The 24,548-nt window shown below is 58.6% G+C and overlaps 3 protein-coding genes across 9 annotated transcripts; 1 reads left to right on the top strand and 2 right to left on the bottom strand.

Annotated features, from left to right (window-relative positions):
- The first annotated feature begins 83 nt into the window (after positions 1-83).
- On the top strand, positions 84-8,973 carry FTSJ1 (FtsJ RNA 2'-O-methyltransferase 1). 5 transcript variants are annotated; one of them, XM_030547333.1, is made up of 12 exons: positions 84-237; positions 825-922; positions 4,387-4,529; positions 4,899-4,968; positions 5,270-5,375; positions 5,468-5,546; positions 5,676-5,728; positions 6,024-6,077; positions 6,404-6,506; positions 7,523-7,606; positions 7,828-7,931; positions 8,586-8,973. In XM_030547333.1, exons 3-12 carry the CDS (start codon positions 4,409-4,411, stop codon positions 8,817-8,819), a joined length of 1,008 nt encoding a protein of 335 aa, XP_030403193.1. In that variant the 5' UTR covers positions 84-237; positions 825-922; positions 4,387-4,408; the 3' UTR covers positions 8,820-8,973. The 5 variants fall into 5 exon arrangements, with proteins under 5 accessions (XP_030403193.1, XP_030403192.1, XP_030403191.1 ...); XM_030547332.1 differs by lacking the exon at positions 825-922; XM_030547330.1 differs by lacking the exons at positions 84-237; positions 825-922 and adding an exon at positions 328-449 and having other exon boundaries at positions 8,652-8,973.
- An 88-nt stretch (positions 8,974-9,061) lies between these two features.
- Positions 9,062-13,715, bottom strand: LOC115643311 (organic solute transporter subunit alpha-like). Its single transcript, XM_030547190.1, has 6 exons — positions 13,649-13,715; positions 13,295-13,446; positions 12,936-13,009; positions 12,478-12,633; positions 11,503-11,614; positions 9,062-10,650 (listed from the first exon to the last, which is right to left on the bottom strand). The coding sequence occupies exons 1-6, from the start codon at positions 13,713-13,715 to the stop codon at positions 10,411-10,413; spliced, it is 801 nt and encodes a 266-aa protein (XP_030403050.1). The 3' UTR covers positions 9,062-10,410.
- A 395-nt stretch (positions 13,716-14,110) lies between these two features.
- On the bottom strand, positions 14,111-24,072 carry PORCN (porcupine O-acyltransferase). Of its 3 annotated transcripts, none has more exons than XM_030547327.1 (14): positions 23,180-24,072; positions 22,001-22,145; positions 20,340-20,532; positions 19,908-19,951; positions 19,461-19,642; positions 19,008-19,138; positions 18,525-18,542; positions 17,500-17,625; positions 17,185-17,285; positions 16,813-16,889; positions 16,645-16,708; positions 16,242-16,327; positions 15,849-15,959; positions 14,111-15,432 (listed from the first exon to the last, which is right to left on the bottom strand). In XM_030547327.1, exons 2-14 carry the CDS (start codon positions 22,134-22,136, stop codon positions 15,331-15,333), a joined length of 1,371 nt encoding a protein of 456 aa, XP_030403187.1. In that variant the 5' UTR covers positions 22,137-22,145; positions 23,180-24,072; the 3' UTR covers positions 14,111-15,330. The 3 variants fall into 3 exon arrangements, with proteins under 3 accessions (XP_030403187.1, XP_030403185.1, XP_030403186.1); XM_030547325.1 differs by having other exon boundaries at positions 23,924-24,072; XM_030547326.1 differs by lacking the exon at positions 18,525-18,542 and having other exon boundaries at positions 23,924-24,072.
- Between the last annotated feature and the right edge of the window lie 476 nt (positions 24,073-24,548).

Raw genomic sequence — 24,548 nt, 5'->3', positions numbered from 1 at the left:
TACACTTCGCCCGGCTAGGCCTCCTGCGCAGGCGCAGTGAAAGCGGGCCGTTCTCTGCGCAGGCGCACTGAGGCAAACCCACCGCCGTCAGCCCAGCTCCGTTCACCACAATCCACAGTTCACGGAAGGTGCCCTCCCACCCCAGCGCCCCCGCCCTAACTTCCGCTTCCGGCTTCGGAAACAATCACTTCCGGTTCGGCGCCGTCTCTTCGCGCGGTTTTGGTCGCGTCTGGCGCGGTAAGGAGCGGTCGGGCAAGGAAGGTTGTGCGCATGCGCCGCCGGTGGGTAGGCGGGTGCCCGTGCGCATGCGCGCTGCGGGGTGAGGGAGGGGGCGCACGTTTCAACCGCCGCAGGCACGTTCCCGTGCTGCGCGTGCGCCGCCGCTGCACCCTGTGCGGTGGTAGAACGTTGGGCCTCAGGGCGCATGCGCAGAAGCGATACCTATTAAGGTGGGTCCTACAATAACAGATCAAGTTGGATGGGGGTGTGTGTGGTGTTTGTGAAAGGAGGTTGCCACTGATGTGTTATTGTAGGCCCTACAATAATATATGTAACCTTTGATTTGTTCCTGGTGGGGATGGATTCAGCACCTTGGGACAACACAACTGACTTATTGTAGGACCTACAATAACAGATCCATAGTTTACCAGGACTCTGGGTCAATCTTACCAATTAATGCAGGGCCTACAGTCACAAGTATTTAATTAATTTAACTCCAGTGACAATATGCATATTCATGGAGGGCTGACAATCATGTAACCACATTAATGCAGAACCTGTGCCAACATAATTCAGTAATATGCCTCTACTTAATTTGGATCCAGAAAATAAATGATATGAAAGAAATTGCAAGGTGATTGCGGGAGAGAGCGTTACCAGTCAACAGAGACCCCTCACCTTGGATACGTTTCTTAGGACAAAGGTATAATGAAAAGCAAAGAGAATAACACCAGAGATAAGATGGCAAATACTACTGGGTGAAGCTGAAAAGGTCTTTAGGGAGCGGTTATGGAGAAGGTGAGGTCGGCATCGTGTGTGGAAGAAGTGGCTAAATCGGGATTTTCTAGTGACAAGTGGTGGGTGAATCAAAAGGGAAAAGCTTCACTCCCAAATAACTTGGTGGTGGGACGAGGAGGTAAAAGAAGGGTTAAAAGATAATGGGGAAAAGTTTAAACCTGTCAAAAGAGTCGGGGGAGCCATACAAGAATGTAGTTGCGAAAGCTGAGGAACTTTATGCACGAATTGGAAGGGGGAAAAGAAGCGGATTGACTGGCAAAAGGACAGGACAAGCACCAGAAATATATAGCAAGTGAGGTTCATGAAAGATGAAACTGGCGGGCGGTTGACTGATGCTGGTCCCATAAAGGATCGGTGGAACAGGATTTTGAACAGATGAAAAAAGCGCAGGAGAGCTCTCCCACTTCAAAAAGCACTTAAGCCCCTTCTTGTTCCATTTTGTCCTGAATGCCCTCACGAGGAACAACTTCCAGTGGCTGGGAGTTGAAGCTGAGCAATTTAAGCCCGGAGATAAGGTGTCAGTTTTTAATGAGGAGTGGAATTAATCGTGGGAACAGTTTACTAAGGGTCATGGTGCATTCTCCATCACTGGCAATTCTTCCAATCAAGATTGGATGTTTTTCTAAAAGATCGACTCTAGGAATTATTTCGGGGAAGTTTTGTGGCCTGGGCGATACAATAAATTTACAACTATTATTTAAGGACAGTGTCTACTACGTTCTCAAGCAGTATTTTTCTTACTCTGCCTATCCGTAAATTTTGCTTATTATCGATGGAACTATTTTTTTGTCTGTTGGTGAGTGTCTGGTAAATTCAACAGAGGGGAGGGATAGCTCAGTGGTTTGAATGTTGGCCTGCTAAACCCAGGGTTGTGAATTCAGCCCTTGAGGGGGCCACTTAGGGACAAAAATCTGTCTGGGGATTGGTGCTGCTGCTTTGAGCAGGGGGTTGGACTAGATACCTTCTGAGGTCCCTTCTACCCCTGATATTCTCTGTTTACTAAAATTTACCATTTAAAGACAATTCTGTTCCTTCCATGCCTAAAGATAGGCTAGAAGAGGATCTTGATTACTGTCTGGAGAGACGTATTGGAGAATCACGTGCTAAAAAAAAGCATGTGATTTCAATAGTGTGGACACTCAAGAATTAGCCTTGAAGCTAGATGAGCAGGTAATACTGAAAATGTAAAGTTTCAAGTATCTTGAGTTCCAGAATCCGGGGAAATAGAGGACTAAATTAGAGCTAGAATAATAAATTCCTGGCCCAGATGGAGAGAAGTGGTGCAGTACGTATCAGGAAGATACTGATAAAATGAAAAGGGCAAGTGTAGAAAACGCTGCTCCGTCCTGTGTTAGTGCATGGGGCAGCAAAGAAGAAACGTGAGGACATGATCAGTTCTGCAGAAACGCTCACAATGAGGTGGATGAGTGGTGAAAACAAGGACCATGTGAGGGATGTGTGTGTCGGAGACATACTCAAAGGAACCCCCATAAAGAAAAAAAAGTCCCAGATCGTTTGGTCACAAAAGCGCAGGCTGGACAGTTATGTGATGATCAAGACTAATGGAAAAAGACAGAGAGGCCAACCCAGGAAGAAGTTGGGTGATCGAAGATATGAATTGAGCAGGGCAGTTTGGAGGGAGACGACTCGTAGAGTGGAGTCTGTTTGATTAGATAAGGAAGACGACTTAATTTGAGGCTTATCAAGAAATCATTTCAGGCAGGGCCTCCTATAATAGAGCCACATCGACCTGGCTTCTTTCTCAGTGCGCCTGTTATTTCGGATTGCAGGGTTTTGATTTTTGTTGGTAAATGTCAATTTCACTGCTCACATTGACTGAAAAAATATTTCCAGCGATAACAGGCTAAATTCCCGGCCATGCAAAGTGAGAGAAATCCTGCTTGAGACCTGCTTGAGGATATTGACTTTATATGCTGAATAGCCGAGGAAGAATTGCTTCTCCCTGATTTCGACAAAATATACACGGGCCAGAAGTATGTTAATAAACGTACTGCTGACGAGTTGGTCACGAACCCTGCGAAACGGACTGGTGACAATGCTGCTGGCGTTTGTATGTTTTGACCTGTGGTGTTGACAACTTGTAACGAGTATAAAGCTTTAACGTTTGGAATCTGGGCATCTCCCGTCATTAAGCAATTGTCTCACCCGGCCCATGGTTTCCTGCAACTGCAAAAGTCTAAATTGATAAAAATAAAATGCGTGAAGCCCCTAATTTTGTGAACCTGTGAATATTTAAATGGATGAAACCAGAAAAAAGCACTTAAAAATAAATGTCGAGATTATCTATTGAAATTATACGAAGAAGTCTATTTCTGCCAAGCCTCCCGTTATTGTAGGGCCTACAGAACAATATCCACATTAACTTTGGTCCATTGCCACTGTACCTATTAATGTAGGTGCCTCTGGTGGCTGAGGCTGATGCTACAAGCAGCCTACCTCAGTTTCCCTCTTTCAACTAGTCAAAACTTCAGCCAGGTTTTTCTTGGTTAGAAATACTTCTCCTTGGGTTTGTGATGGGTTGGATCCCCTGGGATGTCACCCGGTGTGCTAGGACATCACTCAGTCTACCTGTTCTGCCAGCCTGGGCCCCCTTTTCCCTGCCTTGCTGAGTGAGACTCTTAAAACCTCCTCTCACACACACCCACCCTGGACCCAGTTCTTTCCCCCTGTAATCACCTTGGGTGGGGTGGCCGGGGAGAACTGACTCCCCACCCTGAAATAGGATTCACATGAGGCGGGAGTCCTTTGTTTCCCTAGTCTGAGCCCCACTTCCCTTATGGTGGAAATATCAAGAAGTCCCAGGGAATGGTTTTGTATCAGGTGATAGGATCACAGCGTCCATGAGGCAGGGGCGATATGGAGGGTACGCAGGAAGGCCAGGCTTTTCACAGTCCGTTGTCCTTGCTGATGGGTCATCCGCCCGTCTGGCTTTTCCGTCGTTGTACCTGAAGTGTGAGTAGGGGGCGTCACCCAAGCCAGCACAGTTGAAATACAGATGCAGAGTCAATATTCCCAACTTCAGATACAGAAATTTGAGTCCTGGGCCATTAAAACTATTTTGAAAGGGCCTCCGATAATAAATCCACCTTCATTTAGGTCCAGGGCCATTATACCTGTTAGTGTAGGGCCTACAGTAATGTATCAGCGTTCATTTAGAACCTGTGTCCATATCTCTATTAATGCAGGACCTGCTGGAATAGAGCCCTAATTACTTTGGCTCCAGTGCCATCAGACCTATTATTGTAGAGCCTGCAGTAACGTGTCTCAGCTAATTGCACCTCAACGCCCCCAGTGCCAAGTGCCAAGCCGGGAAGGGTGGGTAACTGGCCCTCATCCTTTGCCCTCCAGGCCCGGGGGCGTTGGAGCCAAAATGGGGCGCTCGTCGAAGGACAAGCGGGACATCTATTACCGCCTGGCGAAGGAAGAGGGCTGGCGGGCCCGCAGCGCCTTCAAACTCCTGCAGCTGGACGAGGAGTTCCAGCTGTTTGAGGGTAAATCAGGAACCAGCCCCAGCCCCTTCTATTAGGTGTATTACGGTAGCCCCCATCTGTTGTGCAGAGACTGGGGTCCTGTTGTGCTGCCCAGTCTCTTGGGAGAGAGCCCAGGTGTCCCTGCTCTAACCACCAGACCCCACTTCCCTCCCAGAGCCGGGGAGAGAACCCAGGCATCCTGGCTCCCAGCACCCACCCACCCAAACACCAGACCCCACTTCCCTCCCACAGCTGGGGAGAGAACCCAGGCGTCTTGGCTTCCAGCCCCCCCCCCGCGCTCTAACCAGCTGACCCAACTCCCCTCCCAGAGTTAGGGGGAGAACCTAGGAGTCCTGGCTCCCAGCCCCTCTGCTCATTTTCTCCCTGCAGGGGTGCGCCGGGCGGTGGATCTCTGCGCTGCCCCGGGCAGCTGGAGCCAGGTTCTGAGCAGGAAGCTGAAGTGAGTGTGTGTGGGGGGGGGAGCTGGAGGCGGAGGGAGGATGGGTGACAGGACGTTGGGCAGGGTAGCAGGGCGCGATATGGGGTAGATGGGGGAGTAGGAGAGGGTGGGACTGGAAGGGTGAAGGTGGGGTAGGGAGGGTCGCAGTGGCGTGGGGGGACAGGATGGGGCTGGAGGAGGGAGGGGAAGCAGAGTAGAAAGGAGCGGGACGGGGTGAGGTGGGTGGGACTGGGGTGTAGCAGCGGGTGGGAGGGGCAAGACCCCCCCCCAGGCTGTCTCTCACCCCCCCTGTGTCCCCCAGGGGCGGTGCTGGGGAGGGCCCTGAGTCCGTGAAGATCGTCGCAGTCGATCTCCAGGCCATGGCTCCGCTCCCGGGGGTCGTCCAGATCCAGGGGGACATCACCAAGGTACGTGGGGCGGCCATGCCGGCCCATTCCCCGCCCCCTGATCCAAGTCCGTCCGTCCCAACCTGTAACCCGGCCTGTCTGTCCCCCGCCAGGTCTCCACGGCACAGGAGATCATCCAGCACTTCGAAGGGCAGCCGGCCGACCTGGTGGTCTGCGATGGGGCCCCCGACGGTGAGTGGGACCAGCCCCCTGGCTCCAGGGGAGAGAGGGGCGGGACACCCCTCACTGGCACCCCCTGGAGGGCACCACGTGGGGTAGGACTCGGCCCCACTGAGCCCCCTCTCCCCTTCTGACTTGCAGTGACCGGCCTTCATGATATCGACGAATACATCCAAGCGCAGCTGCTGCTAGCGGTGAGTACCCCACGTGGATGCAAGGGGGTGCCCCCTGCCGAGCCCCGCTCCCCGCGGCACAGCACCCCCTCTCAGGTGATTCCTTTCCCCAATCCCCCACTGCAGTTTCTATCGCTGCCTGTCCCACATGGCTGTTCCCGAGCTGCCCCAACCCAGAGGTGGCTGTATCTCAGCGCTGGTTGAGCCATCCCCATCCGGCGTTATGTGTGGCTGTTCCCCAGGTGCCCCACCCCAGAGGTGACTGCACTTATTAAGGATTTTGGCATTTGTTGATAATTTCTCCTTCTCATTCCAGGCTCTGAACATCACGACCCACGTCCTGAATAAAGGAGGCACCTTTGTAGCCAAGGTAAATATTAGACCCTCTAAGAAGCCCTGGGGTCCTAGCTGAAGGGGTAAGAGCCGCAAGGGGGTGGCTCACCTGGTGCTGAGATGCAGCCACCTCTGGAGCGGGGCGGCTGGGAAACAGTGCCCTCTAGCTGGAGCTGTGGCTCTGGACGATTGGAGTTGTAACTGAGGGAGTTAGGGGGTGATGCCAGGGGGCAGCATGCTGGTGGGGTGATGGGCAAGGATGCCCTCCCCTGGCAGTCAGGGCTGGGCGCTGGCGACGCTGTTGGCACCATCCCTGTGCTGCCCCCTGCTGGCCTGTCACCTGTCCCCACCTCCGTGCCCTAGATCTTCCGGGGAAAGGACGTGACGCTTCTCTACTCCCAGCTCCGCATCTTCTTTCCCGACGTCACCTGCGCTAAACCCCGGAGCAGCCGAAACTCCAGCATCGGTGAGGGCAGAACCGGGCGCCCCAGTGGGGTTGCAGAAGGGGGCAGATCCGGGGGTTAGGAGAGTATCCGGGGTGGCTGGACTGTGACAGATTGGCTGGGGGTCCTGCACAGGGACCCAGCTGCTGTGTCCCCGGGTAGGTTAAGCCTCTGGGGGCAGGGATCTGTTTGATGTTGGGGGACACATGCAGAGCCTTTTATCTAGTGCCCCCTCCTCAGAGCTGGCAGCGCTGCCCAGTGCCTGGGCTCGGTGCCAACCCCACACGCTCCCTGGAGCTTGCTTGCTCCGTGCACAACATTAGAGACAGACGCACTTTGCCTGGAGCCCCACACATCGGTGATCAGCAGGGGGTGCTCTCCCCTGGCAGGCAGGGCCGGGCAGTGGGGGGTGCTGTGCTGCAGGCAGCAGGGTGGGGGGCTCAGCAGCGGGCTGTCCCCTGGCAGGCAGCGCTGGGAGTTGGAGGGTGCCGTGCTCCAGGCAGTGGGGTGGGAGGCTCAGCAGGGGGCGCTCTCCCCTGGCAGGCAGGGCTGCGGACTGGGGGTGCCCTGCTGCGGGCACTGTGTGGCGGGGGGCTCAGCAGGGGGCACTCTCCCCTGGCAGGCAGGGCCGGGCCGGGCCGGGCCGGGCGCTAGGGGGCCGAGCAAACAGGAACCATATTCTGTGCCTCACCCAGCTACACTGGGTCCTATCAGCCTGAGCCCTGAGTTGCCCAAATCTGTTCTGTCTCGTCTCCTGTCGGGCCCTCCCCTCGCCAGCCGTGCCAGGTGCCCCCGGCCCTTGCCAAGGGGATCTGCACCGGGGCAAAGCGGCTCAGTGATTGGCTGCTCTGCGGGGTGATTCCCTCTCCATGGACGGGTGTTTAACATCGACGACCTTTGCCACCTGCCGCCTGGCGCAGGGCTGGGAACCCACATCGGGGGGCAGTGCCTGCACACGGGGTTTGTGGCTGGGGAAAGGCGTCTGCTCCAGGCGCCCCGACTCACCGCACCCCCCTAACCACATCTTTCCTGCCTCCAGAGGCCTTCGTTGTCTGCCGGGGGTACTGCCCGCCCGAGGGCTACGTGCCCAATATGTCCAACCCCCTGCTGGACCATTGCTACGGTAAGGAGCGGGGCTGCAGAGAGTGGGGGGCTTGGGGTACCATCCCGTGGGGCGCAGGGCTGGGGGGCACTGTGCTGCAGGGCGCAGGGATCAGCAGGGGACGCTCTCCCCTGGCAGGCAGGGCTGGGGGACATTGTGGGGCAGGGCACTGTGGGGCAGGGGAGGGGGCACTCTCCCCCGGCGGGCAGGGCCGGCTCTTGCTCACGTCTGTCCCTTTCCAGATGTGGATTTTAACCAGCTGGAAGGTCCCAACCGAGTCATTGTCCCGTTCTTGGCCTGTGGGGATCTGAGCGCCTACGACTCAGACCAGACGTATCCCCTCCAGGTGAGACTGCAGGGATGGGGCGGGATCCCGGCAGTGGGGGAGGCGGGCAGGGCGGGGAATTGCAGGCTGCAGGGGATGGGGCGGGATCCCAGCAGTGGGGGTGTGGATGGGGTGGGGCATCACAGGCTGAGGGGGATGAGGCAGGATCCTGGCAGTGGGGGAGTGGACGGGATGGGGAAATCACAGGCTGTGGGGGATGAGGGCGGGATCCCGGCAGTGGGGGTGCGGGCGGGGCAGGATTCCAGCAGTGGGCGCGCAGGCGGGGTCAGGAATCGCAGGCTGCGGGGGATGAGGGCGGGATCCCGGCAGTGGGGGAGGCGAGCGGGGCAGGATTCCCGCAGTGGGCGTGCGGGCGGGGTCGGGAATCGCAGGCTGCGGGGGATGAGGGCGGGATCCCGGCAGTGGGGGAGGCGAGCGGGGCAGGATTCTGGCAGTGGGCGCGCGGGCGGGGTCGGGAATCGCAGGCTGCGGGGGATGAGGGCGGGATCCCGGCAGTGGGGGAGGCGAGCGGGGCAGGATTCCCGCAGTGGGCGTGCGGGCGGGGTCGGGAATCGCAGGCTGCGGGGGATGGGGGTGGGATCCCGGCAGTGGGGGGGGGTAGGCAGGTTTGCTGGCACCCCCTACTCCCCTTTCTCTCTCTCGCACACTCTGCAGCTGGCCCCAGGGAAGGAATACAGCTATGTGCCCCCCACCCAGCCCCCCATCTGTCCCCCCTACCAGGAAGCCTGCTTCTTGAAGAGGAACAACCTACTGGCTAAGGAGCCTGGGCCAGCCCCATTGGAGGAAGCTGACCCCGCCCCCACATATGGATCAGCACCGGAACCTCAGGGCTGCCCCCCGGAGGCGGCTGTTGAAAATGTCCTGGCGTCTCTGTCCGTGTCACCCTAGCGCAGGGGCGTGTGTGTGTGAGGGGGATGAACCCTGCGCCACATTTCTGAAAATAGCATTTTAATTTAACCCTTTGTGGCCAGTCTTTGCAGGGGGCTCTGCCGTGCCCCCCTCTCCCCTGGCCTCTGTTTTAATAAAGACTCACGGAGATGAATCACCTTGGCAATCTTCCCCGTCAGGGATATCACGGAGCAGGGAGTTCCGCTGGTTAACAGTGGCAGCTTCTTCCCTCCGTCCTTCCCTTTGCCCCTTTGTACCCGGCACTGGAGAGACTGTCTCAGCCTGTGTTGCTTTATTTTGGGAGTTAATGGCACACCCCTAGCTCTGGCCCGCTTCCCCACAGCCCTGTCCTAGCCCAGAACAGAGCGACGGGCCCCACTCCAAAGAGCTGGTGGTCTGTGTACTCTGAGCCTCCTTTGCCTGCCCTAGATGCAGCCAGGGAAACAGGGTCAGACACGATATTAATGAGAAATGCAGACACCCTCCGAAATAACACAGGTGCCCCTCTCCCGCTCTGCCTCGCTTGAGTGGCTCTTCCGGTGCGTCCTCTGGGAGGTATCTGCTTAAAGACTTAGCAGCCGTGCTGGGTAGACAGAGAGGCCTCCCATGACACAGCAGTTTCATATCCCCCACCATTCATAAGAACAGGGGGTCTGCCCTAAATCACCCCAATTATACAACAGCACTTAGCATTTGATGTCCAGCTCCTGTCTGATCCCCATTCTTTCTGGGGGTCAACCAGTCCCCCCCATCCTCTTGGGAAGCGTCACCTCCTGCAGTCTCCTGTAGCAGGGAGTTCCACAGATTAACACCATCTGTCTTCTACCTCTGCTGCTCCCTGCCCCATGTGGGGTGGGGTCCTGCTTATACCATGGTGATGTCAGGGGTGCCGGGTTGGTTCTGGACTCCTTTGGGGTGGGCGTTGGTTTTCCTGGGGGGAGACCCATTCACTGGGACCCCGGGACTCAGCTCTCCCATCTCGAGGGCCCCCAGGGGAGTTCCAGCTGGCCAGCCCTGGCCCAGTCCCCTGCTGGGTCGGGGGAAGCCGGGGCTGAAATGGAAGCGATCCAGTGGCGTGTGCTCGATTCGGCAGAGGCTCTCAGCGGGGGAGCAGCAGGGGTTGAAGCCTGTCAGGGAGGCGCTGTCCTCCCCAGCGCCTCTAGGAAGCGCCTGCGTCTGGGAGGCCTGGTTCTTGGTGCCGGTGGGGCTCTCCGGGGTGAGTTCCTCCCGTCGGAAACAGTAATGGGCGAAGAGGCTGATGAGAAACATCTCCACCACCAGGGAGTAGTAATAGATAACTGGGAAGGGAGAACGGTGAGGTTAGAACGGCGCCCCCTAGTGCCTGCCACTGGCTGCCAGGGGAGAGCGCCCCTTGCCCCCCTCCCAGCATGGCGCCCCCTAGCGCCGCCCCGGGGATTGCTGCGGGTGGACTCACTCTGGGAGCGGGTATGGACATGAAAAGCTGCAATAATTACCGCAGTGGCTGTAGCCGACATAAGTTAGGTCGACTTAATTTTGTAGAGTAGACGTAGCCTGAGTCATCCTAGCATAGTCAGAGGGGAACTCTGCAGAAATTCTACGTTTCATTGCATCAGATATGAAAATGACTCTGCTCATCGGTTTCCTGGTAAACTATTTCTCTTAAACCTGACTCGGTTTCCTCAGCCCCCACCACAAGGACCAGGATGATGCAGACGAACTTGGAACGCAGGTTGTAGCCGGCCAGGGCCGGCTTGGTGGCCTTGTAGAAGAGCAGGTAGCCGTAGAAGGACAGCAGGGTAGAGATCCCGATGATGGCGTTGATGTAGGAGTTGGGGTTGGTGTAGCTCACCTGCAGGAGAGGCCGTGTGCCAGATGATGGGGCTGGGTGGTCTGTCAGGCCCCCTCCCTCTGTAGGGTAACGCCCGGCCCCACGCCCAAGGGGAACGCCCAGCCAGCTCACTCCCCCAAGGGTAACGCCCATCTTCAGCTCAACCCTATGCCCCAGATAACACCGAAACCTCAATCCAACCCCACCCCAGGCCCAAGGATAATGATCAACCCAACTCCATGCCCCCAAGTAGTGCCCAGCGCCCTGGGGTAAGCCTCATGCCTAGGGAGAACACCCAAACTCAACACAACCCCATGGCCATGAGTAATGCCCAACCTTGCCCAACACCCACCGGTAAAGTCCAGCCTCTGCCCAATGCCCAAGGATAACGTTCCACCCATCCCAATGTCTGGGGGTAACGTTCAGTTCGAGCTTGAGGGTGATGCCCAATCTCTGCCCAACACCCAGGGGTAACGGTCAACCCAACTCTGATGAGTAATGCCGAAGTCAGCTGAACCTGATGCCCAAGGGTAATGCCCAGCCCAATACCCAAGTGTAGTGCCCAGCCTCAGAACAATGCCCAAGGGTAGTGCCCCACCTCAAGCCAATCCCATGTCCAAGGATAGTGCCCGGCCCAGCCCAATGCCCTAGGGTAACATCCAACCCAATGCCCAAGGGTAACATCTGATGCTACACCCCTGGGTAACAGTTGACCCACCCCAACCTACACACCATCTTAACACCCAACCCCAATGCTAAGCTGGTGTCGCCATTCCCTGCCCTTGGTGGACGAGTTACCCCCTCTACCCCGAGCAGTCTGCCCACCCCATACCGGGGAGGGGGAGAGGACGACATGGGGCCAGAGCGACTCACATCACCGTAGTCGTACTTCTCGTCGGTCCAGAGGATGAGTGTGACGAAGAAGAGGATGGTCCTGATGAGGGACAGCTGGTACACGGCCAGGGTCATCCAGCGTAGGTTGGACCTTGCGGATGAAGAGCGGGTGAGACACGGGGGGTGACCAGCCTAAGGGGACTCCCTAGATGACAGGTCCACCTCCTGCACTCAGCCACAGGGCCCCAGAGCGAGAATGACAGTGTAGCCTAGTGGTTATGGCACTGGGGGTTGGGAGACCCAGCGACCAGAGCCCCTGCTCCAATGAGGGAACAACTTCAATGGGAGAGATTGAGATGATCCATCTTCTCCTTGGGCTGCCTTGCCTGACTCAGGGAGAGAGGTCCCAGCCTTGCCGCAGCCCCGAATGGAGAAGGTAGGAATGTGGGTGGACCCGAGGCGTGCCTCAGTTTCCCTTCTTGCTTCGTCTGGCTCCCGGTTGGGTGCAAAGGGGCTGATCTCTCCAAGGGGGGAGGGGGTGGAGTGGGTGTCCCATATGCCAGTGGTGGGCCAGGCAGGCAGTTGGGAAGGTTTGGAAGAGACCATGGGAAACGGGCTGAATGGGGGATCTCAGGGACGGGGAGAGCCGAGGAATCCAGGTGGAGTGGTTGTTTCAATCTGTGTAAGGTGCTTGGAGATCTACTGATGACCCACTCTGGAGTCATCAATTCTAATCTAAAGGGGCCCATTGTGGCTCCGGGTTAGGGGACTAGCACGTCAAACCCATGTGCCTTGGAACAACAGAAGAACCTGACCCACATCTGGGGGGGGTGCGAGGCCAGCCGGGCACGGGAACCCGCCATGGCTGCGGCTGGAGACCTGGGCACAGCGGGGTGCTTGGCTTGCCAAGGTCTAAGGACCTGCCAGAAGCTGGGCGTCCGCTTGCGCTGCTGCCTGGGGCACTGACTTGGCATCTAGCTGAGGGGTGCAGGACAAGCAGGGCCGGGCACTTACCAGCTGGTGGAAATGTTGGGGAGACAGCAGCAGCAGCAGCAGGGGAAGGGGTTTGGGGCCACGTGCTGACCCTGTAGGCGCTGGACCATGCGGGCCGAACCCCCGAAGAAATTGGTCACCAGGTCCAGGAATTTCCACAGGGTGATGGAGTGGTAGCTGCAGAGACGGGGCAGGAAAGGTGGCATTGAGATGCTGCTGATGCTGGGGTGGGACAGCTGGGGGTACAGCTGCATGTAACACTGCACAGGGACAGATTGCCCGGTGCTGAGATGCAGCCACCTCTGGGGTGGGGCAGCCAGGAAACAGCCACATACAATGCTGCACAGGGATGGCTCGCCTGGTGCTGAGATGCAGCCACCTCTGGGGCAGAGCAGCTGGGGAACAGCCGCACATAACACTGCCTCACTCTGCCCCATCTCTTTAACTGAAGTCCCGCCCCCTGCTTCCCGGACACTCACATATTCGCAACAAAGTTGCAGACGAAGGAGGATCGGGGGATGTACATGCCAATAAGGGACATGATGCTGAACACCTGAGGATGGAGCAGAGAACAGTGTCAGGGGAGCCCGGACTCCTGGGTTCCATCCCTAGCTCTGGGGAGGGAGTGGGGTCTAGTGGTTAGATCAGTGCGGGGCTGGGGGCCAGGACACCTGGGTTCTAGCCCCAGGTCTGAAAAGGGAGTGGGGTCTAATGGGTTGGAGCAGGGCAGGGCTGGGAGCCTGGACTCCTGAGTTCTCTCAGGCTCTGGGAGGGGAGGGTCTACTGGTGAGGGGGGAGGGGCTGGGAGCCTGGACTCCTGGGTTCTCTCCTGCCTTACCGGGTAGACCCCCAGAATCCAGAGGGAGAGGCTGGTTCTGCGGGAGGTGCCCAGGCGGCGTAGAAAGAAGCCCGTCTGCTCTAGGAACAGGCCCAGCTGCACCAGGCCCAGGGCTGTGGGAATGAGGAAGATCCATAGCTGGGCTTGGAACACTGGGGGATGGAGGGTGAAGGCAGAGAGTGAGGTGGGGTGAGCCTGAGCCCCACAGTGCTCCTGCTCCCCCAAAGTGCCCTCTGTGGGCTGACCCCTCCCTCAGGGAGTCCCCCTCCATTCGGGCCTGATTCCCTCCCCCCGGCTGCATGCTCCCCCACCCTCCACTCTGGTCCTCGGGGCGCCCGGATGTCTGGGTCCCACCTTGGAAGATCTCTGAGGACAGGGGGAACTGGCCGCTGTGGTGGGTGCAGTTTTGGGGTCGTGCCATTTCTGCCCTCTCCTCCCCTCTCTTCAGACACTGCCTGGCGTCCTTGATTCTGTTTCCAGCTTCCTCTGCCCCCCCCCAAGGAAGGAACCTTCCTCGTTAGTCACCGTATTAATCAATCATTGACCCAGCCCAGGTGTGAGCGCCAGGTAACGGGGTCCAAGTCCGGCTTCCTCCACTTGCTAGGCAGCGGTGAATGGTTCGGTGGCTGAGGCCTGTGGAACTCTCTGCTACTGGATGAAGAGCTCACGACTCCTGGGTTCTATCCCCAGCCCTGGGAGGGGAGCGGGGTCGAGTGGGTTACTCTAGCACCTGGTGTGATGGGGCTCTGCTCTCAGTGGGGGTGTCTGTCTGACACCTGGCACAATGGAGGCCCCCAGTCTCAGTCTGGTGGGGAGATATGGGGGGGCCGGGCAGCCCTCATTGCAACAGGGGACCTGGTCCTGGTGATAATAATAATTTGCATTATGTCATTAATTGTGAAGCATGAATGGGTGCAAAAGGCTTGAGTTTGAAATGAGAAGCCCCACCATTGATTAACGACGCATTATTATTAAAGCATGAATGGCTCATTAAGCAATCCAGCCAGCAGGAGGCAGTATGGTTCTGCGCATACATTGTTTTTAAAATTTATTTTACAGGTAACAAATCCGATACTCGGGAGTTTTCTGTTTAAAAAAATCCCTTTTTCTAAGCTAAGTACAGTACTTTCCTGTCCCCCACCCCTGGCAGGTTTGGGGGTGGGAATGGGGTAGCAGCTGTAACTTGGGCCATATAAACTCACAGAGTTCTTGGTCGTGCAGGTCCTAGAGGGGATGCTGCATGGGGAGGAGTTCTGGGCGGGGGCCGGGGTGTGTCCTTCCTTGGGTGGCAGTGTCCCTTTTCTCTCTGCTGCGACAACAGAGTGGGATCGGAATCAACCACAGAGATCTCGATCCTCCAGTTCCTAGAGAGGACCAGGGCATGGTGAATGGAGTGTGTGTGGTCATTCTCCATGGTGTTTGTTCTCTCACTCTGCTCCTACAACATGGTGGGAGGCGTGGGAGCCAAACTGACCATAGAAATCTCGGTCCTCCAGTTCCTAGAGAGGACCAGGAGATGTTATATAGGTGGGGGGGATGCATGAATAGAGGTCGCTCTCTGTGGTGTCTGTTCTCTCCATTCAAACAACACAGGGGGAGCTGTGGGGGGGCTGAATCAACTATAGAGATCTCAGTCCTCCAGTTCCTAGAGAGGACCAGGTCGTGTTGTTTCAGCGGGGGAGATGCACAGATAGGAGTCACCTTCTATGGCGGCTGTTCCCTCTCTCTGCACCTATAAGACGGTGGCAGTAGTGGGATCCAGATCCATCGTACAGTTCTTGGCCGTCCAGTTCACTTCAAGGCAGGGAGAGGTTAATGGCTGGCCAGTGAGCAGGGGACAGGGACTGTGATTCCCCATGGGGCCACAGTCCCTGATGCCCATCCCCTCCTGCTCATGCCCTGGTGCCAGATGCCCCAACTGAAGCCCGCCAGCTCTTGAGGATGTGTCCGATGGTCTTAGCAGGGGCTGGGGGAGGTACAGTCAGATCACACCAGGACACTCCCCACATCCTGGTGTCTCTGTGTCCCAGTCCAGCTCAGCCGATGAGGCGGTAGAAGACCCAACAGCCGAAGGTGACCCAGTGGCTGGCCCAGCTCAGCTCCGACCACTTATAGATGGTGTAGGACATGCTGTAACCCTGCAGCGGAGAGAGATGCTACAGTTGGGGGAAAGAACGCCTGTGTCCTGGGGCGCTGGGGGACAGTCGGGAGCCCAGTGGGTTGGGCTGCCTGTGACTCAGGTACAGCTGAGAGTTAGAGGGTACGAACACCTGTCCCTGTGGTGACAAGGTACAGGGAGATCCCATCAAGGCAAGGACTGAGGTACAATCAAAAATCTGGACAATAGGGATGCCTGTTCCCTGGGGTGAGTGACATACAATCAGAAAGCAGAAGGCTGGGCTGCCTGTTCTTGGGGCTGACCGAGATACAGTTGGATCCCAGCTAGGTACAGGGCCCTGTGTCCTGGGATGTCTGAGGTACAGTCAGAGATCAGGAGGGTAGCGCTGCCTGTTTCTGCTGATGACTGATGTACAGTTGGACTTCACCACCCTACCTGCTCCTCTACAATGTCATCAGCGTCAATGTCGAAGAGTGAGCCCAAGTAGGCGAGGTGGAAGACAGCCAGAGTGCCGAAAAGCAGGTTCAGCAGCCGAACCCAGAGATTCTGCAAGAGAAAGATCCCAGTTCAGAGACCCCCACCCATGTCCTTCCCTTCCAATCCTCTACCAACCCCAGGGAGACCCCTGTCACCCTGCACTCACCTCCTGCCTAAGGACAGAACACAGGAATCCTGGCTCCCAGCCCCCCTGCTCTAACCACTAGACCCCACTGCCCTCCCAGAGACAGGGAGAGAACCCAGGAGTCCTAGCTCCCAGCCCGCCCGCTTTAACCCACTAGACCCCACTCTGCTCCCAGAGCTGGGGACTGAACCCAGGTGTGGGCTCACCGTGTTATGGCGGTGGGGACAGCCGGGCGGGCAGCGCTTGGAGAGGAGACAGGCGTCAAAGATGACGGAGAGGCGCTTCCGGAGGACTTGGGAGAAAAGAAAGATGTGAGAGCAGGACACTGGCCCTGGAGATTGAGGAGAATCCCCCTGGGGTGTGTGTGACAGTACAGGGCATAGGACACACATCGCTGCACAGTGTCTGTGTCCCTGCTACCCCCTAGAGGAGGGGATGAGCCCTGCTCTGTGTGGATGTGTGTATTTACCCCCCTCCCCCCGCACAGATCATGTCGTCACACAACCCCTCCAAAGGCAGATGGAGAATCTCCCTCAGGCAGGGAGCACTACGGGGTATATGCCACAGAGCCGCCAGCTCTTCAAGGGTACAGGCCCTTGGGAAACTTACCATGCTCCACGTAGGTGATGAATCCCAGAGAAAGCAGCACAGCAGCCAGGTGGAAGCTGAGTCCCTGGGGTTGAGGATGAGGAGAGGGGGAGACATCAGCCAGTGGCCAGCTGGGGCAGGGGCTGCTCCCCCATTTGCCCCCCTCTCCCCAATCCCCTCAAAACTTACATGCAGCAGGGCGCTGGCGGCGTACGTGACAATGACAGCGGAGAAAGTCCCCAGTTGCAAGCTGTTCTTAAAGACATCTGCAAGGAAACACCGGGGGGAGGAGGGGTGTAAATCTACCAAACTGCCCTGCTCCCCACAGCGCCCCCTGCTGGGAGAGATCAGGGATGGAATAGCCAGGAGATTCCTGCCCCCCTGCACCCCACAGCACCCCCTGCTGGGAGAGATCAGGGATGGAATAGCCAGGAGATTCCACCCCCTCCCCCGTGCCCCACAACGCCCCCTGCTGGGAGAGATCAGGGATGGAATAGCTGGGAGCTCCCCCCACAGCCAGCTTCTGCCCTGCTCACCCCAGCACCCCCTAGTGGACCTTACAGGAGTTGAGCCAACTGGACATGGGCAGGTTCCAGCTGGTGACGACTTCCACCATCGATCGGGGCAGCTCAACATTCAAGGGTCGGGACACTGTCAGGTCCCTGCCAAGAGAGAGAGTGAGCAGTCAGGATGCCTGGGTTCTCTCCCCAGCCCTGGGAGGGCGGTGGGGTCCAGTGGTTAGAGCAGGGGGGCTGGGGGCCAGGACTCCTCGGTTCTCTCCTTGGCTCGTGGAGTGGGGGCTAGTGGTTAGAGTGGGCAGGTGGCAGGTGCAAAGAGGGGAGCCCGGATGCCTGGGTTCTCTCCCCCACTACTCACCATTTGAGGTTGTCCTTCTCCTCGGTGAATCCCGCTCCAGCTAGCGTGGCCGTGGCCTCGGAGAGGAATCCCACAAAGTAGCTGCTGAAGTGGAAGGAGATGGCGCTTTCGTAGGCCCGGAGCCACCTGCGTAGGTTGGGGGGATGGGGGTCAGCCCACGGGAACCCTGCTCCCAGAGAGGGGCAGAGCCCGGCTCTCACCGTGGCCAGTCTCCCATTCACCTCACTGCCAAGCCCCTGAGTGGTGTGGGCAGAGACAGAACCCGGGAAATTCAAGGAGAAACTATCAGGTGGAGAACCACGGTGCCATGCAGGGAGCAAACCGGCCACCGAGTCACGGAGCGAGGCAGCCACAGAGCGAGGCAACTACCAAGCCACTGAGCGAGGCAGCCACAGAGCGAGCCGGCCACCGACTCACAGAGCAAGTCGGCCACGGAGCGAGCTGACCACAGAGTCATGGAGTGAGGCAGCCACAGAGCAAGCCGGCCACGGAGCAAGCCAATCACGAAGCCAGGCGGACACAGAGCGAGCCAACTACCAAGCCACGATGCAAGCCAACCAATAAGCCACGGAGCGAGCCCGCCACAGAGCGAGCTAGCCATGGGGGCATGCAGTGAGTAACTCAGGGAGCTAGCCACCAAGCCATGGAGCCAGCCATGGGGGCACACAGCGAGTGACTCAGGGAGCTAGCCACCAAGCCGCGGGAGAAGCCACAGGGCCATGGAGCCAGCCATGGCTGAGCCACTGAGAACCTCAGACCTCCGAGCGAACGCAGCTGCAGGCCGTGGCAGCCGGGCAGTGAAGCCTGGCCAGAGATTCAGGACCTCAGTGCCGGGGGGGCGGGGGGCGGGGCGGCGCAAATGAGCCACTGCAGCAACAAACCAGCTGTGGGACGGCAAGGCCAGAGGGTGAGCGAGTCATGGAGCGAGGGGGCCGATGCGCCGCGGCTCGGAGGAGCTGTTCGCCAAGCCGTGGCACGACCCGCGAGCGAACCCCCAACCTGGCACACGCCAGGGCTGCCGTTACCTGGCCTTGCGCTTCCTCCTGAGGCCGGCGGGACCCCGGGCAAGGAGCGGGAGCACAGAGCGAAGGGGAAAAGGAGTGAGAAACAGAGAGAGAGACAGAGACCGATGCTGGCCTGGGGGCTGCTCTCAGTCACAGCGGTAGCGAGGCGCCTCTCGCGGGGGTCAGAGGGGTGATGCTGGGCATTGGAGGGGGCAACAAGGGGATCAAGATACCGGTGGAAAACTGAAGGAGGAGTGATGTCTAGTAGTTAGAGCAGCTGGGGCAGGGAGCCAGGACTCCTGGGGTTCTCTCCCTGGCTCAGTTAAGGGTGGGGGGGTCTAGTGGGTTAGAGCAGGGGGCTGAAGTGAGGACTCCTGGGTTCTCTCCCAACTGGGGCCTCGAGGACACTGGGAGGATCCTGCAGCTGCGGAGTGGGAGGGAGCAGGAGGTCGTGGGGTCTAACCCCTGTTCCCTAGGGCGAGGGGAGGGGATGCACACACTCACTTCCCCAGCTGCCGGTAGCCGTAGAGTGGGATGAAGTACGAGAACAGGTAGGGGGCGACGCAGGTGGAGACGAGGAGGCAGATGATGGAGAGGAGGAGGCTCCGGGACACCTTTCGCAGCCAGGGGAGGCTCTGCAGGGCGAAGGGCCTCTTAGCAAGCGTGTCCTGTCATGCCCCCTCTCAAGCCAGCCAGACCCCACCCTCGGGGCACAGGGAAGCCGGCGCCCCCTAGAGGGGACAGGCCCCTGCCCCATTCCCCAGCCCTGGAGCTGGATGGGAGCCGGTGCCCCCTGGAGGGAACAGGCCCCTGCCCCATTCCCCACCCCCCGAGCCAGCCAGTCCCCACCCTGGGGGCACAGGGGAGCCGGTGCCCACTGAAGGGGAAAGGCTGCCAGGTGCAGTACCGGGTGTGCCCACCAGGGGCGCTGTTCCCCTCCCACACCCGGACTCTCACCAGGGCCCGGCTCTCCACCGCCTGGAGGTAGCTGCGGAAGCGGCTCCAGGGCCCGAAGATGGCCGTGCCCACAAAGTAGATGTAGCCCATGAACTCCACGGGGGAGGGGACAGCCGGGAGCTCCCCTCGGTCCAGGTCGAAGCCCAGGGACACGGCCTTCATCGCCACAATCATCTGGGCCCCTGCCACGGAGAGAGAGGCAGGCGGGGGGTGGGGTACCCTGGGACAACAGGGGAGAGAACCCTGGAGTCCTGGCTCCCAGCCCACCCCCCTCCGCTCTAACCATGAGACTCCCCCCTCCCAGAGCTGGAGATAGAACCCAGGTGTCCTGGCGCCCCACACCCTCCGCCAGCCAGCCCACCAGCCAGCCTGCCTTGCCCTGGGGGTGGAAGGGAGCCAGTACCCCCTAGAGGGGAAAGGCCCCATGTCCCACTCCCAGAGTCTCACCTCTCATTTTATGCCAGGTCACGGTATCCACCATGTGCATCTCCCTGCCAGAGAGAAAGATGGAGACTGTATCAGAGAGAGGAACTAATGGGGTGAGTGGGGATCTCCCTGTGAGATCAACTGATCTCCAGCCTCCCAGCCAATGGCTGGCTCCCCTCCCCAGACATCGCTGCACCCCGCCACCCCCAGGGCTGCCTTCCACCCAAGTCTTCCCACTTCTCCTCCCACTCGCTAGGCTCGGCTAGGGTCCCTATGGGGTGCTGTGGGGTCTCATCTGGCTTCAGGGACCCGTCCCCCTCATGGGTCTGGCCTTCCCCTCTCCATGGATCATGCATCCCCTCCCTCACCCCACACCCACCCAGAAGATCTTTGCAGACCAGAATCCCTCTGTGCCCCTTCCCAGGCCCATCCCCACTCCCCCGCAGGCCTCACCCCATGAGGAGGTAGATGAGGATGGTGATGGAGAGGAAGACCCCACGGTGGGCCGAGTGCCGGCACAGGAAGAGAACCAGGTAGCACAGCAGGCTGAGCAGCACCACCCAGACCATCTGCAGCTGGAAGAACTGGTGGAGGGCGTAGAACCCCCCGACCACTGTGCTGAGGTGCTTGGCATAGCCGGGCAGAGCTGGGGGAGGGGGGACATGCAGTTGTGGTGGGGACACTTCCATCCATCCAACTGTCCATCCATCCAGCCCTCCATGCGTCCAACCCACCTTCCATCCATCCATCCCACCAACCAGCCCTCCATGCGTCCAACCCTCCAACCTACCTTCCATCCCACCAACCAGTCCTCCATGCGTCCAACCCACCTTCCATCCATCTATCCCACCAACCAGCCCTCTATGCGTCCAACCCTCCAACCTACCTTCCATCCCTCCAACCAGCCCTCCATGCGTCCAACCCACCTTCCATCCATCCATCCCACCAACCAGCCCTCCATGCGTCCAACCCTCCAACCTACCTTCCATCCATTCATCCCTCCAACCAGCCCTCCATGCGTCCAATCCAGCAACCTACCTTCCATCCCACCAACCAGCCCTCCATGCGTCCAACTCTCCAACTTACCTTCCATCCCACCAACCAGTCCTCCATGCGTCCAACCCACCTTCCATCCATCCATCCCTCCAACCAGCCCTCCATGCGTCCAACCCTCCAACTTACCTTCCATCCCACCAACCAGTCCTCTATGCGTCCAACCCTCCAACCTACCTTCCATCCCTCCAACCAACCCTCCATGCATCCAACCCACCTGCCATCCATCCACCCCACCAACCAGTCCTCCATGCGTCCAACCCTCCAACCCACCTTCCATCCATTTATCCCTCCAACCAGCCCTCCATGCGTCCAATCCAGCAACCTACCTTCCATCCCACCAACCAGCCCTCCATGCTTCCAACCCACCTTCCATCCATCCATCCCACCAACCAGCCCTCCATGCGTCCAACCCTCCAACCTACCTTCCATCCATTCATCCCTCCAACCAGCCCTCCATGCGTCCAATCCACCAACCTACCTTCCATCCCTCCAACCAGCCCTCCATGCATCCAACCCACCTTCCATCCATCCATCCCACCAACCAGCCCTCCATGCGTCCAACCCTCCAACCTACCTTCCATCCATTCATCCCTCCAACCAGCCCTCCATGCATCCAACCCACCTGCCATCCATCCATCCATCCCACCAACCAGTCCTCCATGCGTCCAACCCTCCAACCTACCTTCCATCCCACCAACCAGCCCTCCATGCATCCAACCAACCTTCCATCCATTCATCCCTCCAACCAGCCCTCCATGCGTCCAATCCACCAACCTACCTTCCATCCCACCAACCAGCCCTCCATGCATCCAACTCACCTTCCATCCATCCATCCCTCCAACCAGCCCTCCATGCATCCAACCCACCTGCCATCCATCCAACCCACCTGCCATCTATGTACTCATCCAACTCTCCATGCATCCAACGAATCCCCCAACCAACCCACCGTCCATATGTCCATCCATCCATCCCTCCCTCCAACCAACCCTCCATGCATCTCTCCTTCCCTCCAACCAACCCTCCCTGCAGTCCTCTATCCATCCCTGCCACCTGCTTACGCAGCCTCCAGAGCAGCCGGCATGCCAGGCAGATGAGCAGCAGGAGCCAGATCTGCTCCAGCCCCTGCTGGGCAGTGGGTATTATGCAGCCCTGCAGCAGCTGCTGGTAGAACTCCTGGTGGGTGACAGTGGCCATTGCTGGGGCCTGAAAGAGAAGGGAGGGGTGGGGGAGTCAAGGAGAACCAGGATGGACAGGAGCTGGTAGAGAGGACATAGAGCAGAAAGAGCCAAGACATATTGGGATATTTGATTGGCTGGCTTCATGGATGGATGTGTGGTTGGTTGATGAATGGCTGGTTAGATGAATGTGTGGATGAATGGATGGTTGGATGGTTAGCTGAATGGATGGATGTGTGGATGGTTAGATGAAAGGTCCTATCTCAGCACAGGGGGCTGGACTTGGTGACTTCCCAAGATCCTTTCCAGCCTGACATTACAATGATTCTATTCATCCATCCACCCTGCACCACCCTCTACCTATGTCCCCATCCCCCTACACACCCCTCTATCAATCCATCCATCGCCATATACACCCCCACTGATCCATCTGTCCCCATATACACCCCTTTATCTATCCATCCATCTCCATAAACATCCATCTGTCATTCCATCCCTCCCTCCCTCCCTCCCCATATGTACCCATCTCTCTCTCCATCTATCCATCTCCATACACTTATCTATCTATCTAGCCATCTATCTTCCCAAATCCTAGCACACTGATCTATCTATTTTCCAGGATTCACATAGGTCAACCAGGGCCTGATCCAGCCTGGGACCCCTGGACTCCAGAGCACCGCTGGGCCACAGGGGGGTAGTAGGGTGAGGGTGGAAGGGAGGTAGTATTGAATGGGTGGAATGCGCATCACCCCAACTTGAGAACTAGGAATGCTGTGGGGGGGCAGGCCCCAGCCCCCCCCCCAGCAACATGTCTTGATACCCCCCCTCGCCCCAAAGTAAGAATCCTGGGAGACCAGCACTGACATCCAGATGTGGCCAGAGGCGGCCAGGGATGGGATTCCCCCTCTGCAGCCACACTGGTCCCTGCATCCAGATGTGGTGGGAATGGGGGGGTTCCCTAAATAGCTGCACTGGTGGCTGGATCCAGATGTGGCAGGAATGGGGGGGGGTCCTCCCTGCTCTCCCCTCCCTCCAGCTGTGGCTCGCGCGGGGCCCTGGTACCTTTGCAGCGAGCCTCTCCCTCCACGTCCGTCTGTCCCCGCGCAGCCGGTCCTGCGGTCCGGCTCTCCCGGGGGGAGGGGGAGCTAATCCCCTTTAAATTTGGGGGCGGGTGGATCGGCGCAGCCTCCTATGGGAAGGGGAGACGGCTCGGCTCGGCCAATCGGGAGCCGGATGGGATGGGACGGGGCGGGCGATCAACACAGCCAATAGATGCCCTCTATCTCCAGCGCTGGGACCAGGACTCCTGGGTTCTCTCCCTGGCTCTGGGAGGGGAGTGGTGGCTAGTAGGTTAGAGCTGTGGGGGGTGGGGTATCTATATTTTAGGTACTTCTCTGTCCCCCATTGCTACAGTATCTGAGCACCTCACAGTCACTTGGCACCTTAACCCTGGGCGGCAGGACAGTGCCCTATGTCCTTTCTGAAGTTGGGAAGCACAGAGAAAGGAGGACCCGCCCTGCGAAAGGTGTCAGGGAACCCAGGAGACCTGCCCCTTGTGGTTTGCACTGATCTGACCTTAGCTAGCATTAAACAAGGTTTGGGGCAGCTGGGGAACAGCTGTCTATAACGTCACATGGGGAGGGCTCACCTGGCTCTGAGATGCAGCCACCTCTGGAGTGGGACAGCTGGGGAACAGCTGCATATAACGCTAAATGGGGAGGGCTCACCTGGCTCTGAGATGCAGCCACCTCTGGGGTGGGACAGCTGGGGAACAGCTGCATATAACACCGCATGGGGAGGGCTCACCTGGCACTGAGGAGCAGCCGGGAAACAGCTACGCATAACACAACGCAGGGCTGGCTCATCCGGTGCTGAGATGCAGCCATCTCTGGGGTAGGGTTGCTGGGGAATAGCGGCAATCCCTCTACCAGCTGGATTAAGGCCCCACCCCTGAGGCGAAGCTCCTCCCCCACACTGAGAATAAGCCCCTCCCATGGACCCAGGACACCTGTGAGGGGGCCTCACCTTTCTCTTTGAAGATAAGCCCCACCCTCCAGCCACAGGCCCCTCCCCTGATGAGCACCCCCTGGACACAGGCCCCACTCCCCTAGACACTGGACCCTTCACCTGGGCACAGACCCCGCCCCTTGGATATGGGCTCCTCCCCCTGCTGGACACAATCTCCTCCTCCTAGATGTTAGCCCCACCTCCTCCCCCTGGGCTCAGTACACTGGCCCCGCCCCCTGGACTCAGGCCCCTCCCCCTCGGCTCAGGCCCCGCCCAAACACCGCCCCTTCCCTCCTTCCTTTAAACCTCCCGCTCTGACGACACCTGTTTCCATGGCTACCCCAGCCTCCCCGCCCCCTGCTGAGCCCACATCGCCTCACCCGGCTTTTGGGCCAATCCGCAACTCGGGAGGGCCCCTCCCGGC

The sequence above is a fragment of the Gopherus evgoodei genome, unplaced genomic scaffold, assembly GCF_007399415.2.
Source record: "Gopherus evgoodei ecotype Sinaloan lineage unplaced genomic scaffold, rGopEvg1_v1.p scaffold_57_arrow_ctg1, whole genome shotgun sequence".
Classification (NCBI taxonomy): domain Eukaryota; kingdom Metazoa; phylum Chordata; order Testudines; family Testudinidae; genus Gopherus; species Gopherus evgoodei.
This window is presented reverse-complemented; position numbering and strand designations above follow the sequence as displayed.